General features: G+C 48.5%; 1 protein-coding gene across 1 annotated transcript in view; it reads right to left on the bottom strand.

Moving 5' to 3' along the window:
- Window positions 1-526: 526 nt before the first annotated feature.
- The window catches only part of LOC141264534 (phospholipase A2 inhibitor PIP-like), a 90,893-nt gene continuing 71,222 nt past the window's right edge, over window positions 527-20,197 (bottom strand). The window contains exons 5-6 of the mRNA XM_073676809.1: window positions 2,354-2,500; window positions 527-819 (exon numbers count right to left, since the gene is read on the bottom strand). Of these exons, the coding sequence (XP_073532910.1) occupies window positions 653-819; window positions 2,354-2,500 (314 nt within the window). The 3' untranslated portion in view covers window positions 527-652. The remainder of the gene's footprint in view (window positions 820-2,353; window positions 2,501-20,197) is intronic.

The following is a 20,197-nucleotide window of genomic DNA, read 5'->3' as shown; positions in this document are numbered from 1 at the left end:
AGTATGATAGTAGTTTTATTCTTGTACATAGGGGGCAGTATTATAGTAGTTATATTCTTGTACATAGGGGCAGTATTATAGTAGTTATATTCTTGTACATAGGGGGCAGTATTATAGTAGTTATATTCTTGTACATAGGGGCAGTATTATAGTAGTTATATTCTTGTACATAGGGGCAGTATTAGAGTAGTTATATTCTTGTACATAGGTGCAGTATTATAGTAGTTATATTCTTGAACATAGGAGCAGTATTATAGTAGGTATATTCTTGTACATAGGGGCAGTATTATAGTAGTTATATTCTTGTACATAGGAGCAGTATCATAGCAGTTATATTCTTGTACATAGGGGGCAGTATTATAGTAGTTATATTCTTGTACATAGGGGGCAGTATTATAGTAGGTATATTCTTGTACATGGGGGCAGTATTATTCTAATTTGGTCAGCTCATCTCATCTGTACCTATAACCTTGTCTTGCACACAGGATTTTACGCTTTATTTTTTATTCTGCAGTTTGCAATCATTATTTCAGTGTTTTCAGCCATTACACACGAGCGATGAGCAGGGAGGAGAGTGACAGGAAGAGTTCAGGTGTCCGTACACGTTAGATTCTCATGAGGTCACAGGTCATTATATGAACACATTCTAAGGTCAGTACATGGATTTAAGAAGTATGGCAGCTGGGAAGAGAAGGACAGAGCTGTGGACACTTTCTGTCCCACTGAAGAGTCCCCCAGTGCACAGGGTCTGCCTCTTATCCTCCTCGAGCTCCAGGTTGCAGGCCGTCTTAGTGGCACATCCAGATATGGCGAGGGTCACTGGGGAAATAATACAAGAAATAAGACAATTAGAGGCGTCATCCACAGATCCCCCATAACAGTGCATCATCCACAGATCCCCCATAACAGCGCGTGATCCACAGATCCCCCATAACAGCGCATCATCCACGGATCCCCCATAACAGCGCGTGATCCACAGATCCCCCATAACAGCGCATCATCCACAGATCCCCCATAACAGCGCATCATCCACAGATCCCCCATAACAGCGCATCATCCACAGATCCCCCATAACAGAGTATCATCCACAGATCCCCATAACAGCGCATCATCCACAGATCCCCCATAACAGCGCATCATCCACAGATCCCCCATAACAGAGTGTCATCCACAGATCCCCATAACAGCGCATCATCCATAATCCCCCATAACAGTGTGTCATCCGCAGATCCCCATAACAGCGCATCATCCATAATCCCCCATAACAGCGCATCATCCGCAGATCCCCCATAACAGCGCGTCATCCACAGATCCCCCATAACAGAGTGTCATCCACAGATCCCCATAACAGCGCATCATCCATAATCCCCCATAACAGCGCATCATCCGCAGATCCCCCATAACAGCGCGTCATCCACAGATCCCCCATAACAGCGCATCATCCACTGATCCCCCATAACAGCGCATCATCCGCAGATCCCCCATAACAGCGCGTCATCCACAGATCCCCCATAACAGCGCATCATCCACTGATCCCCCATAACAGCGCATCATCCGCAGATCCCCCATAACAGCGCATCATCCACAGATCCCCCATAACAGCGCGTCATCCACAGATCCCCCATAACAGCGCATCATCCACTGATCCCCCATAACAGCGCATCATCCGCAGATCCCCCATAACAGCGCGTCATCCACAGATCCCCCATAACAGAGCGTCATCCACAGACCCCCATAACAGCGCATCATCCACAGATCCCCCATAACAGCGCGTCATCCACAGATCCCCCATAACAGAGCGTCATCCACAGATCCCCCATAACAGAGCGTCATCCACTGATCCCCCATAACAGAGCGTCATCCACTGATCCCCCATAACAGCGCATCATCCGCAGATCCCCCATAACAGCGCGTCATCCACAGATCCCCCATAACAGAGCGTCATCCACAGACCCCCATAACAGAGCGTCATCCACAGACCCCCATAACAGCGCATCATCCGCAGATCCCCCATAACAGCGCATCATCCGCAGATCCCCCATAACAGCGCATCATCCGCAGATCCCCCATAACAGCATGTCTTTCTCAGATTCCCTCATAAGGTTCTGATAATCCCCCCCAGGGTCTCACATTGAGGGTGTACACAAGTTGAGACCTGAAATCTGTGGTGGTCCCAGCGTCCAAGAAGGGTGTGAATGTTTGGAGAGACAGTAATTGTCCTGGGAGCCATCGGGTTATTGCCCCATCTGGAGGGAGGTTCCTGTCCCGGACCCTTCTGGCCTCCAGTGGATTACCCTCCTGAACTATTACAATGACATTTTGTACCACCACTCGCGGGGGGCGCTGCACTCACCATTGTTATTGAGGGGCAGGTTGGTGTAGGAGAAGCACTTGACCTCATTTCCGCGGCATTGTACGGGTTCATAGCTTTGACAAGTGTCCGGGGTGATCTGGAAACATCCGGCACATGTGAGGCCGTTCTTAAGAGTTTCCGGAAGTGCTGAGAATACAGAGATGGTGGAAAGGGATGAAAAACTCAGGAACAGGGGAAATAATGCTGCGGTCTGAGCGTCTCACTCTCCACGCTATGAGAATTAGAGATGGGCAGATCGATTCCCGGGACTCCAGTCCATCGGCCCTGGCCAGTAGTCTTTGGCCACTGAGCGGGAGGCTCACAAGCCAAGGCTGGCGTGACACCATCACGACAAGGTACCAGCCTGGCTAATCAAAAGCTGTGTCCCTCCACAGAGAACAAGAGGACTTGTGAGCCAAGTTCCCCCATCCAGCGGCCAGAGACTACTGACCCGGCTGATGGACTGGAGTCCTGAAAATCCATCCGCTCATCTCTAGTGCGTACCCTTATTTTTAAGTAGTGTACCGCACTATTTTATCTAATTCCTGTTCTGGACCATGGAACGACGGCTGTGGGAAATCATCCAGTGGACCCTAGGATGGTCCTTAATGCAAGAGAAAAAATTATATTTTACATTTTTTGATGGGGCAACCTCTGAAATGATTCATTCAGGTAAAAAACGAAATAAGCTACAAACATTTTAAAAATCTTTTCAATTTTACAGGTCCCTACTAGTATTGAGCGAGTATGTTCTGTTACCCCTTTCGGCGAGTATGCTCGGGCCGAGCTCCGAGTATTTACAGCTGCTCGGTGATATGGTTGAATCGCTCCCGTGTCCATGATTTGTGACTGTTTGACAGCTTTATTACATGTGATGTCTATTTCTTGCACATACCTCACATGTAATAAAGCTGTCAAACAGTCACAAATCATGGACACGGGAGCGATTCAACCATATCACCGAGCAGCTGTAAATACTCGGAGCTCAGCCGGAGCATACTCGGACAGAACATACTCGCTCAACCCTAGTCCCTACCAATCAAGATATGCAGTCGTTTGAACCTATTTTGATAAAAATTGACCATTATGATCGGCAATTACAAATCGTGTTTATTTCTCAACAAAAACAGTTACTTTTGTTGCCTGACAGTTAAATACTTGGTTAATAGGGTCACTTATTATTTGCAGCCAATAAATGTCTTTTTCGTTCTATCCTCATATCGTTCTCGATACTCCTTGACCACCAGCAGCAGAAATTGTTTCTGTTGGTCATTTGTTGCGTGCAACTTGGTATATTCTTCAATCAGTGCTTCTCCTCGTTCTGCGGTATCATTAGTCACTCATACCACTGACTGTTTTCTTGGCAGCCCAGTAGCCTTCATCTGCAGACCATAGATCTACATCTTTGGACAGGAACCACGATGACATGCCGGTGATACTAAAGAACCTATAGGTTCTGACCATCTTCCAGGTTCTTCATCACAACTGATGCTGAATCAACAGTTATCTTCTTGGGAGGATGTTCTGCAGCTGGTGTTTGTAGGTCTATCACCTTCAGACGTTTTGTGTCATTTGACACTGCATCATAAAACAAGGATAGAGCGATCAGTTCCTTAGACAAGTACCATAAGTGTCTTTTCATCTTCTGACACTTCGATTTCTGACACTGAATTGTTCTGTTTCTTGTACAGATAGATGTCCTTGAACAGCTGGAGATCAATGCGTGGAGCTGATGGTGCTGAAGGCACCAGGAAACACGCCTTCACATAGATCAAAATAGTGAACTGACAGATGTCTGTGATAGCCTTTTCTTTCCCATTTGTCAGCATGAACTGACTCCTGAACATCCACATTTTTAGTGCATTGATGGCCTTTGTCATCCATCTGGCTCGGTGCTGTCCAACTGGAGCTCTGAATGAATTCCTCTAGATGGAACACCAACAAGGAAAATGATGGTTAACTCCAATAATTCTTTGTAGTCCTTGCAGCTGTTACGCACACGCCCGGGCAGACTGGTGTGAGCGTGATTAGTGATCCCTCTGGACCATGAATCGAGGAGTGCCTGGAGGGGCGTGAGTAAGTATCAACCCGGTCCGACCAAGGTCGCACGGCGGCCAATCGACTCCGTGAACCAGAGAGGAACCGTGCAGAGGGACCAGGTGCTACTCCAGGTCAGACCCCGGTCACTGCTGTTGACCCACACCGGGGAAAGCAGGAACAGGCAGGTTAGGCTGGCATACAGACAGGTGGATACTGGCAGACACGGCTGGTATGCAGACAGGTAGGTACTGGCAGGCACGGCTGGTATGCAGACAGGTGGGTACTGGCAAGCACAGCTGATATGCAGACAGGTGAGTACTGGCAGGTAGGAACACAGGCAAGACAGGAACCAGTACAGAAAAGGATATAGGAACAGGGCCGCAGGTGAAGTAGACAAGCAGAGCAGAGCAAAACCCGCAGGTGCGGTAGACAAGCAGAGCAGAGCAAAACCCGCAGATGCGGTAGACAAGCAGAGCAGAGCAACCCGCAGAAATGGTAGACAGGACAGGGCTATGTTCACATGGAACAGACTGGAAAACACAAGAAGATAGCTGGAACACAGGAGTTAGATACGGAGGCAGGGAAACAGAGCGAGCAGAACCAGATACACACAAGGTACTTGCAATGAAGTAGCGAGTGGACACAAAACTCACAAACAGAAGTACAGAGAGAATGAGTTGAAGTTAGGTGCAGGTTCAGATACTGCAGCAAAAGGGGAAGGTACAGACATAGAGACAAACAGGTAATGGACTAGGACACAGTTCAGACAGGATCTGAACCAGGAACCAGATACAGGAACGAGCCTGGGAACTCAGCCCCCAGGGTGGCGGAAACTGACTAAAAGTCAAAGGTACAGGTAACAGGCCTGGGTATACAGCCCCCAGGGTGGCAGAAACAGACTAGATACAGGACAGGACCTGGCAACTCAGTTGCAAGGAACACACAGATGGAAATGTTGCTCAGGCCCCTCCTACTGGGTGGAGGGGGTTTAAGTATCCAGTGACTCACAGCAATAGGCTGGGGACGCATTAGGACTGCGCACACTGTAGCTTTAAGAATCAGGAAGCAACAGCGCCACCGCCCTAAGCCAGCAGACAAGAGACATACAAACAGCAGGTACTGGAGCAAAGTGTGCAGCCTGGCCTAATAGGTAAGATTGCGGTCTTGCATGGTGGGAGGTGGTAAGCCATGCAAGCACGCCGCCAGGGATGTTACAGTACCCCCCCTTTACCCCCCCTCTTCTTCAAGCCTGCAAGGATTTCCTGCAGAGATTTTAGAGGCCGATACTTCTCTTCAAGAAGATTACCTCTTTTGTCCACTAGAGGGAGCGAAAGTGGTCTCACCATCTAGGTGACTAGGATGCTTCCTCTCATCGAGCCATCCTCAGCAACAGATGAAGTGGGTGAAGTACCAGGAACAGCGCACAGGAAAGTCTCTCTCCATTTGTTAATATCGAGTAGTACCCCAAAGGATTCACGGGACAACTGGAGGTCCTCCACCAGGTTGGAGGGATGCAGAGACTTGGGGTTAACCACCACTTTGACGTACACTTTGCCAAGCTTACTGGATGAAGTGGGCGAAGTACCAGGTACAGGGTGTAGAAAAGTCTCACTCCATTTGTCATCAGGTAGAACCCCGGAGGATTCAGGAGACAACAGGAGGTCCTCCGCCTGGTTGGAGGGGTGCAGAGACTTGGAGGTAGCCACCACCTTGATGGACGTATTGCCAGATTTATTAGAGATAGAGGATCCTTGCTTAGGGACCAACTTCAGTCTGGTTTCTGAGATGACATGTCTGTGAGGCGTGGCGGTACCTGAAGCCAGATCATTGTTACAATCGTCGAGACTGTGTGGGGACATTGCCTCCGCTTCCCTTCCTTCGGAGACTTCAGCGTACAGCAAGTCAGCGACTAGCAGATCTGGTGAAGAAGAAGAAGAAACTGCTGACTGTCCTGAAGATATGGGGACTGGACACCCCTTGCACCTCAGCAGTCCCCCAGGAAACAGCACGCAGGATCACCAGACCTGAGCAGGCACTAGATCTCTCGGCTCTGGACGACCTGTGGGCAAACCAGACAGCACCTGGAATGTGAACTTCTTCATGTGTAATGCTCCAATCTGGAGCTTAATTTATTCAGACATATTTTGACTGTTTCTGACTAGGGCTCGTCCTTCCGCTGACAATGCCCAAACTGGCTTCTGGAGTTGTCAGACGGGAATCAGACACCGACTCTTCAAGGCTTTAAGCCCGAAACTTCCGGTTAATCCGAGGCCTTCACTTGCCACGGAGACAGTCATGGTCATCTGTGGAGAGGAAACACTAACGCCAAGGGCAGCCTCTCCCACAGGCCTAATGTCTTGGGATTCTCCAACCTTCGCTGGACAAAGACCGTCAGGGGGTCCCAAACAACCGCAGAGGGGCCGCAATCCGATTTTGTGACTGAGTTCTGGCCTCTGCTTTGCCTGACGAACATAGTCATCCTTCATGGATTCTGTGCAGGTAGCTGCCTCTACAGGCTGGGGAACAGGAGGTCTTTGGGAAGACAGAACCTGGCGTGACGGTTTACCTCTACGCCTTGCACGTCTGGACTGCCTCTTAAGGTTGGGAAGAGAAGTATTCTGTGGAGCATTGTCATCCTGTGTGGATTCTGTGTGGGCAGCAGTCTCTTCAGGCTGGAGAACTGGTAGGCTACCTACACACATTACCCTTCGGGGCTGCTCCAAGATATTGGGAAAGGAAGCTTTAGCAGAAGCTTCAGGATTAGGTCATCGAAGACCATTAGAAAGGCCACCAGGAAGGCCTGCAGGTCCAAGACGATAGGATCCCATGCTTCCCATAGGGGGGTGATCCATTTCAAGGCATCACCCGCAAGGTAGGACATCAGAAATGCTACTTTAACCCGATCAGTGGGAAAATAGTGAGCATAAAATTTGAAATGTAACATGCATTGCTCCACAAACACACGGCTTTGTTTTGGGTCCCCATAATACCGTGGTGGATCCGCAGGAACGAGTGCTGATAGCTCCATTTGGGCTGGTGCGTAAATCGCCTGGACCTCAGCTTGAGAAAATATTTTTTCTTGGTGCACGTATTCGCCAGACAAGGATTCAAATGTCTCTGAGAGCGAAGGGCCATGGGGCTCAATGGGAACCATGGCCTGAGCAAACTCTTACGCACACGCCCAGGCAGACTGGCGTGAGCGTGATTAGTGATCCATCTGGACCATGAATCGAGGAGTGCCTGGGGGGGCGTGACTAAGTATCAACCCGGTCCGACCAAGATCGCACAGCGGCTCAATCGACTCCGTGAACCAGGGTGGAACCGAGCAGAGGGACCAGGTGCTACTCCAGGTCAGCCCCCGGTCACAGCTGTTGACTCACACTGGGGAATGCAGGAACAGGCAGGTTAGGCTGGCATACAGACAGGTGGATACTGGCAGACACGGCTGGTATGCACACAGGTAGGTACTGGCAGACACTGCTGGTATGCAGACAGGTGGGTACTGGCAAGCACAGCTGATATGCAGACAGGTGGGTACTGGCAGGTAGGAACACAGGCAAGACAGGAACCAGTTCAGACTAGGATACAGGAACAGGGCTGCAGGTGCGGTAGACAAGCAGAGCAGAGAAAAACCAACAGGTGCGGTAGACAAGCAGAGCAGAGCAAAACCCGCAGGTGCAGTAGACAAGCAGAGCAAAACCCGCAGATGCGGTAGACAAGCAGAGCAGAGCAAAACCCGCAGATGCGGTAGACAAGCAGAGCAGAGCAAAACCCGCAGATGCGGTAGACAAGCAGAGCAGAGCAAAACCCGCAGATGCGGTAGACAAGCAGAGCAGAGCAAAACCCGCAGATGCGGTAGACAAGCAGAGCGGAGCAAAACCCGCAGATGCGGTAGACAAGCAGAGCGGAGCAAAACCCGCAGATGCGGTAGACAAGCAGAGCAGAGCAAAACCCGCAGATGCGGTAGACAAGCAGAGCAGAGCAAAACCCGCAGATGCGGTAGACAATCAGAGCAGAGCAAAACCCGCAGATGCGGTAGACAAGCAGAGCGGAGCAAAACCGGCAGATGCGGTAGAAAAGCAGAGCAAAACCCGCAGATGCGGTAGACAAGCAGAGCGGAGCAAAACCCGCAGATGCGGTAGACAAGCAGAGCAGGGCAAAACCTGCAGATGCGGTAAACAAGCAGAGCAGAGCAAAACCCGCAGATGCGGTAGACAAGCAGAGGAGAGCAAAACCCGCAGATGCGGTAGACAAGCAGAGCAGAGCAAAACCCGCAGAAGTGGTATGCAGGACAGGGCTATGTTCACATGGAACAGACTGGAAAACACAAGAAGATAGCTGGAACACAGGAATTAGATACGGAGGCAGGGAAACAGAGCAAGCAGAACCAGATACACACAAGGTACTTGCAATGAAGTAGTGAGTGGACACAAAACTCACAAACAGAAGTACAGAGACAACGAGTTGGAGTTAGGTGCAGGTTCAGATACTGCTGGAAAAGGGGAAGGTACAGACATAGAGACAAACAGGTAACGGACTAGGACACAGTTCAGACAGGATCTGAACCAGGAACAAGATACAGGAACGAGCCTGGGAACTCAGCCCCCAGGGTGGCGGAAACTGACTAAAAGTCAGAGGTACAGGTAACAGGCCTGGGTATACAGCCCCCAGGGTGGCAGAAACAGACTAGATACAGGACAGGACCTGGCAACTCAGTTGCAAGGAACACACAGATGGAAAGTGTTGCTTATGCACCTCCTACTGGGTGGAGGGGGTTTAAGTATCCAGTGACTCACAGCAATAGGCTGGGGATGCATTAGGACTGCGCACACTGTAGCTTTAAGAATTAGGAAGCAACAGCGCCGCCGCCCTAAGCCAGCAGACAAGAGACATACAAACAGCAGGTGCTGGAGCAAAGTGTGCAGCCTGGCCTGATAGGTAAGATTGCGGTCTTGCATGGTGGGAGGTGGTAAGCCATGCAAGCACGCCGCCAGGTATGTTACAGCAGGGTTGGTACTGAAGCAATTGCATCTCCACAATTTCAGTTGCAACGTGGGAAACAGCTGTTGACATGATCTGGTGTGATAGTACTTTCTGAAAGGTAGTCAAGTCCATGATATGCCACTTGTTTTTGAGCCTGCTGAAGATAATTTTTTCCGGAACCTTCGACAGACCAAGGCAATGAACAACCACTGCTTCCAGCATTACTTCTAGAATATGATGGCAACATGGCAACCATAGCATGTCCTTGCCAAGGTTCCCTCTTATCTAGAAGTTTGCATGTGCCGTTCCTGACAGGTGTGGTATCAAAACACATGTACTTCACGTTGTCAGTAACATTCCAGTTCACGACTGCAGCATAAACAGCATTAGCACAAGCTTCACCTGTTCCTTTGGCAGCTTTGGTACGCCAAGCAACTGATCAATGCCAACTCCTGAAACCAAAATGGGAAGACGGTCTATAGTTTCCCTGCCTCTGATATCTTCTAAGAGCTTTCCATCCAAGTAAATTGATAAAGGTACATTTGGCTGAAACTCCTGTTTCAGGTTTAGAGCCATTGTCTGACATTATTCTCTCTCTACAAACTGATGAACTATTTACAATTGAAATCTGCAGGATCATGGCTGGAGGGTTTGTGTGAGAATTAATGCTGCATTTCTGTCACTAACTTCGGCCACGTCAAGGCTTGGCCAGTTTTGTCATCTTCTACACTGACTCTTCCTCTTTGGGCTCGTTTTGCTGACAGCAGAACCTCTGATGTTTCATAATCTTTTCGAATCTGTATCTGCTCCATCAGATGACGACTGCAACACCACCTTTTCCTCTCTACTGTAGCACTTCTTTTCTTGTAATTTGGTAATTTGCCTCTTTCTTCAAAAGTCTTTGTCAACACCTCCCATTTTGCCATGGCGGACAGTTTCCCAAAACTCCTTCTTGTCATATCCATAGCCCTAGCATGTGCGATATCAAACAACTTGTCTAAACCTGCGTTCCAATCTTCTTCCTTCTTTGGATGATCAGAACGTTTCGTTTTGTTTTCTTTGTTCATCTTCAGCTTGCCATATTCTTTGAAGAGACCTTCCACTTTTTCAACCACGTTTTTTCCGTCTCGCGGGGATGCCTGCCTTTGTCCAGACATCAAGAACATCTTTAGCTGTTAAACGAGCTGCATCGCAAACTGTCTACTTGAAGTTCCAACCATAGCAGATGTAACAGACAAGAGTTTCTATCCACAATATCTATGAATACAATATAGCCCTTAGACAGAAGGACTTGAGTAAATATAAATTTAAATGGGATATTTGCTCGCAAAACTTTATGCCAAACTTAATTTCTTGACACTCCCATTAACATTGTGAAACTACGATTTTTGAATTCTGATTCAATAACGGTGTATTTATATCATTTTGTTTAATTCACTAACTGATTGTAGTTCCGAAACTTAGGCTATGATACTCTTTGTAAGAATTCAGGATGTTAAAAGTAATGTATTACCCCTTTTGGTTAACCAATTTGTATGATTATGTTGTAAGTTCCTTTTATGTTGTCTGTTTTTCCCCTTTCCCCAATTTTATGTTCTTTCCTTGTAAATCTGTGATTAAAACATATTGCATAGATATATCTGTATCATATGATAATAACTCACATATATGTTATATCTACAATTACCACTCTGTATAATATAATACATAAAGTATTTACAGTTTTGTTAATTGAAAACTTAATAAAAATATTTTTTTTAAAACAAACTGTCTACTTAGTCCTTTTCTTGCAGTTAGAACAGTGACATAACCTCTCTCTCGGATGGAAGTTTTGTTGAAGATAAACTACTATCAGACATTTGTCCAATAAGCCACAAGTCGGTTTTGCTTCTGGTCGTTGGCTTTGACATACTGCAGTGCTGGCTGCTAGGTTTGATCCTTTATTTTTGTAACTCCTATAAGGGAGTATGGTGTACAGCAAATGCTGCAAAGAAAAACGGACAGTGCTTCCCGGAAACAGACATTAATCCTCCCAGAGCTGTACTACCGTGGCAATACAGAAAGTTTGATGGTAGGTACGGACCCCTAAATCTGTCTGTATGTGGCTAAATTATTTTCTGCATTTTTAGTTTACATACAGAAAGAGGATCAAGGGGTGCCCACCCTAGTGTACACTCATCAGAGAGTCGGAGTCCAGTGGGTGGTCCTATTCAGTGATTGACAGTGTACGATAGTGGTCGATCATCGAGAAGAACCATCTGCTGAACTCCTGTTGTTAGAAGAGATATGGATTAAATTACGAGCTCTACTGACCTTTTCTAGAAATACACAGCACTGTGCATAAGGTTTAAGCCAGTATAAAAAAAATGCAGCAAGTTAAGAATCTTCAGACATAAAAGAGTTAACAGTTTATTTTTATTGATTAAAAAAATACAAAGTGACTGAAGAAAAACATAAATCCTATCAGTATAAGGTGATTGGCCGTTGCCTCCATCATTAGTATCTGGTGACCGCCCATCACCTCCATCATCAGTATCTGGTGACCGCACATCACCTCCATCATCAGTAACTGGTGACTGCCCGTCACCTCCATCATCAGTATCTGGTGACCGCCCATCACCTCCATCATCAGCATCTGGTGACCGCCCATCACCTCCATCATCAGTAACTGGTGACTGCTCGTCTCCTCCATCATCAGTATCTGGTGACCGCCCATCACCTCCATCATCAGTAACTGGTCACTGCTCGTCTCCTCCATCATCAGTATCTGGTGACCACCCGTCACCTCCATCATCAGTATCTGGTGACTGGCTGTCGCCTCCATCATCAATATCTGGTTACCGCCCGTCACCTCCATCATCAGTATCTGGTGACCGCCCTTCCCCTCCATCATCAGTATCTGGTCACCGCCCGTCACCTCCATCATCAGTATCTGGTGACCGCCCGTCGCCTCCATCATCAGTATCTGGTGACCGCCCGTCACCTCCATCATCAGTATCTGGTGACTGGCCGTCGCCTCCATCACTTCTTCTCGTACATAGGATATGGAGGATCTCGGCAGGTGGTTGTGTCAAACATCTTGGAGAACTGAGCCCAGATCTTCTGTGTATGAGGCTTGTGCGGATCCTTCTGTCTCTATGTGATCCCAGACAGACGGGATGATGGGAGATCAGGGCTCCGGGGTCGGATCATCACCTTCAGGACTCCTCGTTCTTAATGACATTGGCTGGATGTTTTCTCTTTTCTTCTGTCACTTTGCATTTTGTTAATTGACAACAATGAACTATTAACACTTCTATTTTGACAACATTCTCACTTTGCAGCATTTTTCCATCTGCCTAAGACTTTTGCACATTCCTGTATATATCAGTCCGCTCAGCTCCTCCTGCTCTATAACATGGAGCTCACAGATCAGACACTATATTCAATATGACATGTTTCCTTTAAGAAAAACTGCTCATTAAAACTATTTACATCCCCCACAATATGCGGTACAACACATGAGCTGATTCATCTTGACTCAAAAATATACATTACAAGACAAAAATGCTGTGCTACCCTCCTCTGTATTCAGCATATGTGAGGAGCTGCCACTTACTAAAGACTGTGAGACTTTTCCATCATGGAGCACCGGTTACCTTGATATTGTTATTATGTTTTATTAGTAATTTACTTCTTATGTGTTAGATAGATCTGCTTGCTCGTCAGTATGTGCACTAGTTTCGCTTGTAAAGTGTCCAGCATTCCATTAATCTCATTATTGATTTGTTTGCTCATCAGATTGTTCCCATTACTAAAGAGTGGGACTCCTATACTTTTATTGCGTATGCAGTAAGTGGCAGGGCTGCCCAAAATTTGGATGCACCCCAATACCACTTTGAAGAGACGTAGAGGAGGGCCTCCTGAAAACAATGTTCCCATTATTAGGAAGTAGGTCTCCCATTGTGTTTGCCTATGCAGTGAATGCAAGGGTTGCCAAAAATTTGGAGGCACTCCAATGCCCCTTGGGAGAGACGTGGAGGTCAGAGAGCCTCCTGAAAACAATGTTCCCTTTATTAGGAAGTGGGTCTCCCATTGTGTTTGCCTATGCAGTGAATGCAAGGGTTGCCGAAAATTTGAAGGCACTCCAATGCCCCTTGGAAGAGATGTAGAGGTCAGAGAGCCTCCTGAAAACAATGTTCTCTTTATTAGGAAGTGGGTCTCCCATTGTGTTGGCCTATGCAGACAAACATTTACCCCTGGGGGGTATACATGAACACACTGTATAAATTTTTTTTTTACGGGCATCATAAACACCCTTTAAAAAAATTATGTGGGTGTCGCATCACGGACCACGATCACCCTGGTGATATGGTGGTGGAGGATGAGGATGAGAAGGAGGAGGACAAGAGCAAATAGCCAAAATCAGGAAGCGTATACCCATGTGTGGGTGTGAAGAGGTGCATGGGAATACACCTCACAAAAAAAGACACTGGATTTGAGTTTATGTTACGCTGCTATCATTCGGTGATGTTGAGAAGTCTGGCCCAATACAGCCCTTGTTCATTTTTATAAGAGTCAGCCTGTCAGCATTTTCAGTTGACAGGCGGATGCACTTATCAGTTATAATTCCACCAGTGGCACAAAAAACCGGCTCTGATAAAACGCTGGTGGCAGGGCAGGCCAGGACCTCCAAGGCATAGAGAGCCAGTTCATTCCACGTATCCATCTTGGATACCCAATAATTATAAGGCACAGCGGAATCACGGAGGACGTTGGTACGGTCGGCAAGGTACTCCCTCAGCATCTTCCCAAACTTTGCACTCCTTGTGAGAGTACCTTGCGCCTCAGGGCCTGTGCGATGGGAGGGGCTGAGAAAATTCTCCCAGAATTTTGACAGTGTTCCCCCGCCTCTGCTGGATTGGAGTTGTGTCTCTCTCGCCTGTACTCCTTGGTTGTCCAATGAACTGTGCCCTCTGCTGCCAGTGTTTTCAGATGGGAATTTTTTTAATAGTTCCATGACAAGGGCCTTCTAATACTGCCCCATTTTTGTAGACCTGTCCGCCTCAGGAATAAGAGATATAAAGTTCTCCTTGTAGAGTGGGTCTAGAAGTGTCACCAACCAGTAATGACTGTCACCCAAAATTTTGAGAACGCAAAGCTCAAGGGAAAGGCAGCGTAACATAAACTCAGCCATGCATGCCAGACTGCTAACAGGCAAGACATCCGTGTCCTCACCAAGAGGACGACTGACCATGCTCTCCTTCTCCTCTCTGTCCTCAGGTCATCCATGCTGAACAGATGGTATGACAGTTGAGCAGATAGTGCCATCTATAGCGCATGAAACTAGCTCCTGCTCTTCCTCCTCCTCCTCCTCTTCCTCATTGTCACCCAATCCACGTTGGGATGAGATGAGGCTGGGCTGTGTGTAATCAACCTGCATGGTTCCTTGCTCCATCTCATCGTGCTCCACCTGCAATGCATCTTCTTTGATTGTGAGCAGAGAGCGTTTCAGAAGACAGAGAAGCGAGATGGTGACGCTAATTATGGCGTCATTGCCGCTCACCATCTTGGTAGAGTCCTCAAAGTTTTGGAGGATGGTACATATGTCTGACATCTATGTCCACTCCTGCGGTCTTATGTGTGGAGTCTGTACTGAATACTGACGGCCTTGTTGATGCTGATACTCAACAACTGCCCTCTTCTGCTCACAAATCCTTCCCAACATCTGCAGTGCAGAGTTCCAATGCGTGGGAACATCACACACACCAATCTGTGATGCGGAATCTGCAAATGCTGCTGAAACACGGCAAGGGTGGCGGAAGCTGTAGGTGACTTTCTAAAATGGGCACACAGGCGGCGTACTTTAACAAGCAGATCCGGCAGCTCCGGGTAGGATTTGAGAAACTGCTGAACCATGAGGTTAAGCACATGGGCCAGGCATGGTACGTGTGTGAGCTCGCCTCACCTCAGAGCCGCCACCAGGTTTCAGCCATTGTCACACACGACCATGCCTGGCTGTAGGTTCAGCAGTGACAGCCACAGATCTGCCTGCTCTTTCAGAGCTGTCCAAAACTCTTCAGCAGTGTGCGATATGTCACCTAAGCATATTAGCTTCAACACAGCCTGTTGCCGCTTGGCCGAGGCAGTTCTGCAGTGCTTCTAGCTTGTGACTCATGTGGTCATTTTGGAGATGGAGGCTGAAGAGGAGGATGAGGTGCAGGAGCTGTAAACTGTGGGGGCAACCCTGATTGACCTAGGGCCCGCAATACTTGGCGTCGGGATGATGTGTTCCATCCCACGGTCCGACTGGGTCCCGGGTTCCACTATGTTAACCCAGTGTGCCGTCAGCGAGATGTACCGTCCCTGCCCACAAGCACTTGTCCACGTGTCTGTGGTTAGGTGGACTTTCCCGTTAACTGCGTTGTTGTGTGCACAGCTAATATTTTGGGACACGTGCTTGGGTAATGCGGGGACGGCACACCAGGAGAAATAGTGGCGGCTGGGGACCGAGTACCGAGGGACGCCCACCACCATCAGGTTGCAGAATGCTTCCGTCTCCACGAGCCTAAAAGGCAACATTTTGAGCGCAAGCAGTCGTGAAATGTGGGAATTTAGTACTGTGGCCTGTGAGGCGTTGGCTGCGTATTTGCGCTTGCATTCCAAGAACTGGGGTATGGTCAACTGAACGCTGCGCTGGGACAAGGAAGTGAACATGCTTCCTGATGCTGCTACTTGAGAGTGTGAAACGACAGGTTCAGGGCAGGAGGCATCTTCGTATGCACCATGGACAGGGGATTGGCTTGCATGCATAACAGCGGAAGAAGCAGTGGTACCACCCGCAGACACTGTTCCTGGGCCCTTGGGTTCGGCCCACAAAGTTGGGTGCTTTGCTGCCAGGTGCCTGATCATGCTGGTGGTGGTCAGGCTGCTAGTTTTGCCACCCCTGCTGATGCTGGCCTGGCAGTTGGTGCAAATGGCCTTTTTGGGGTTATTTGCAGAGTCTTTAAAAAACAACCATACTCGGGAAGAACTAACAGTTGTACTGACAACTTCCTTCATGTTGGTGTTACGGGGAACGGTTGCCTGCCTTCTGTCTGTGGGCACCACACTGCTTCTTCTTGCCTGTTGGGGTGCTCTGCCTCCCTCCCCCCATGTGCTGCTGTCCTCGCTCTGCATGTCCTCCTGCCAGGTTGGGTCAGTTACTATATCATCCACCACCTCATCTTCCACTTCCGCACCCTGGTCCCCCTCCTGACTTTCTGGCAATTGTGTCTCATAATCATCCCCCTCTTGTGACACTTTCCCACTGTCTCCTTCGTGTGACCGTGGCTGCTCAAATATTTGGGCATCACTACATGCGATCTCCTCTTGCCCCGCTACAAGTGGACCGGGCGAGAGGCCCGAATCTATAAATGGAAAAGTGAACAGCTCTTCGGAGTGTCCAAGTGTGGGATCAGTTGTCTCCAGGCACTCGGCATGGTGGGAGGAAGGAGGATCAGTGTGAGGAATATGAGGTCCAGACTCACGGCTACTGAGACTTGACTGTGTGGAAGACAGGGTGGTGGTGGTGGTGACAAAGTGACTGGAAGCATTATCCGCTATCCAACCAACAACCTTTTGACACTGCTCTGGGTTCAATAGTGGTGTGCTGCGGTCCCCTAGGAATTGGGACAGGAAGGTCGGGCGAGAAGATGTGGGTCTTTATTGTTGCACAATTTCAGCTTGCCCACGGCCTCGGCCTTTGCATGCACCATTACCATCACGTCCAGTTCCCCGTCCTTTGCCACGCGCCTTGCCCATTTTTAAATGGAGGACAATATTTTTCACGCTCACTAAAAATGGCTGAATTTGGAGCGAAGTTATATGTGATCCGTGTGACGGAGAAACCACAGTTTTAAATACCTGGCCTGTAGGCAACTATTTTGAACAGCAAACCGGTATCAAAAACTTTGCTGACACATTGAAAAAAATTTGAATGGAGTCCAGAAATGGCAGTATTTTCAGCGCAATTATATGTGATCCGTGTGATGGACAAACCACAGTTTTAAATAACTGGATTTTTAGCGCTGTAATATGGAAAGGACCTGGCTGTAGAGGGGTCAAGAGGAGAGGGGTCACTCTGAGGGCGATGAAAGGGAGGAGGAAGACAAGGAGATTATATTTCGCCCTATGGCGCAGACATGGAGTGATACAAGCAAGACGAGCACTGCATCCTTAGCCACAACCGTGGCTGTGACCAGCAGCGGTCATGGGTCTGCAGCTCGCAGGGGCAGCAAGGGTTGCCTAGCCTGGGCCTTTTTTGTCACTGCAAAGGATGAGCCAACTCACGTTATCTGCAAACTTTGCGAAAAAAACTCAGTAGAGGGAAAAACTGCAATAATTTGACTACTACATGCATGAACGTTCACATGCTCAAACAACATTCTTTCGCTGGGAATCTTACCGCGCTGAAATGCGGACCAGCGCACCTCAACAACCATCAGCTGCCCCATCAAATGCATCCGCTGCTTCTTCCTCCTCCTCAGTTACCGTGCCAAGTATTGTCACGCAGGTCTCCCATCACAGAACTCCGGTTCTTTACCCACTCCAGTCAGGCTGAGTGACTGCCCGTCAGCTGTAACGGAAGCGGACACGCCTGCTGTGCTTGTTTCACCGAGCACACCGCATGTTTCCCAATCCACCTCACTCACGCTTCACCAGTTTTTCCCGTTCACCATACTCCACCCTCTCTCAGCACCTTAGCCACCCCTTGGTCCCACAGCTGTGGTCACGTAAAAGATTGTTTCAACCTACGCATGACAAAGCTAAGAGGTTGAACTCCACCATCTCCAATCTGTTGGCCACGGAAATGCTGCCTTTCCGCCTGGTAGATACAGACGATTTCCAAAAACCGATGGCCGTCGCAGTCCCCCAGTACCACTTGCCCAGTTGCCATTACTTCTCTAAGAAAGCTGTGCCTGCACTACACCAGCATGTCGCAGACAACAACATCACCCGTTCCTTGTCTAAATCTATGTGTGCCAGGGTGCATTTCACCACAGACACCTGGATGAGTAAGCATGGCCAAGGGCGTTACATCTCGCTGACTGGGCACTGCTCCACAAATCTTGGAATCCCCAAGGCTTGCAAAAGAAACCTCTGTATTTTCCATTTCCTCCACTGCTTCTGCGTCCTCCACCTCCTCTAGGGCCTCCACCTGCGCATTCAACCTCTGCCTTAACGAGACATGCGTTCCAAGGGTGCGGAGCGAATACACACCACCTCTGTACTGTGCAGTCAGGGCTCACCGTAATCAGGCAGTCTGCAAATTAATATGCCTTGGAGATCACAGTCATACAGGTGAAGAGTTGTGGGCAGCTCTCCAGGCTCAGTTTGAGCAATGGCTGTCTCTGCTGAACCAAGAGCCAAGGAAGGCCGTGTGCCATAATGGTGCGAACCTGTTAGCAGCCCTAGGCCGAGGCAAGCTCGCACACGTGCCTTGCATGGCTCACGTCCTCAACCTGGTGGTACAGCGATTTCTCTGCCACTATCCTGGCATGTATGAGCTCCTTCACAAAGTACAGAAGCTGTGTGCTCACTTCCGCCGTTCGCACCCCTCATGTCATCGACTTGCATCGATACAGAGGTCTTTGTCCATGCCAGTTAACAGGTTGATCTGCGATGTGCCGACACGTTGGAATTCCACTCTGCATATGTCGCAGTGACTGTGCCAGCAGCAACGAGCTCTGACGCAGTATGTCATGATGTATAGCTTGGGGCAACGCAGTACGGACTTGGGGCATATCACATTTGCGGAATGAGAACAGATTAAGGACCTCTGCACCCTTCTGCACGGTTTTGAAATGGCTACTAAATTGGTTAGCGCTGATGATGCCATCATCAGCATCACTTTTCCGGTCATATACATGCTGGAGCAAACTTTGAATAACCTGCGGCAGGAGGTGGTGGCCCCAGAAGAAGAGGGGGATGCGGAAGGGATGCCAATGTCTCAAATTTCCAGACTGTCATCACACAGGCGGATGCCAAGTGATGGTGGATTACAGCGATCGAGGGGGTTTGGTGATACCAGGCAAACTGTTAGTGAAGGTGCAAGAGGCGAGGAGCTAATGGAGGAGGAAGAGGTGATGGGCGAGCAGCTGTCAGAGGATGAAGAGGATATTCATCCTCTCTTGTTTGAACGTGGTTGGCAGGAGGGGACGGAGGAAACAAACATCAGTGTTACGCAGCCCACAATACAGCGTGGCTTTGAACCTCCAGGAAGACCCCGAAATATGAGTACCTTCTCTATGCATCTGCAGCATGATCCCCGTATAGTTAGGATTCAAAATAATGCTGACTACTGGGTTGCCACTCTGTTAGATGCACGTTATAAGAGTCAATTTTGCCAGATGCTTCCCGCCCTGGAAAGGGACCCGCTTATGTTGGAGTATCGAAACAAGCTTTTGAGCAACCTTAATATAAGTTTTCCCCAAGATAACAGTGAGGCACACAGTGTGCATCACAGCTGTAGTCTTTCAACCTCCGGCACGTCAGTTTGTCAATACCAAAACATTAGCAGCAGCAGCAGTAGTGCAAGTGGCAGAAGCAATTTCTGGGAGTTCCTTCACACATTTTTTGCACCAGCTCGTGCACCAGCACAAGAGAGTACAAGTCTGACACGTGGTGAACGACTGGAGAGGATGGTGGAGGAGTATCTAGAGCTTAATATGAATACCATCAGGGAGGATTTTGACCCTTTAATATTTTGGTCTTCAAAAATGGATGAATGGCCTGAGCTCGCCTCTCACGCCTTGGAGGTTTTATCATGCCCGGCCGCCAGTGTTCTTTCTGAACTTGTCT

This window comes from Phyllobates terribilis, unplaced genomic scaffold, assembly GCF_046119375.1.
Source record: "Phyllobates terribilis strain yellow unplaced genomic scaffold, ASM4611937v1 Scaffold_4__5_contigs__length_816908805, whole genome shotgun sequence".
Taxonomy (NCBI): domain Eukaryota; kingdom Metazoa; phylum Chordata; class Amphibia; order Anura; family Dendrobatidae; genus Phyllobates; species Phyllobates terribilis.
The sequence above is the reverse complement of the archived record's forward strand: the minus strand, read 5'-3'. Positions and strand labels throughout refer to the sequence as shown.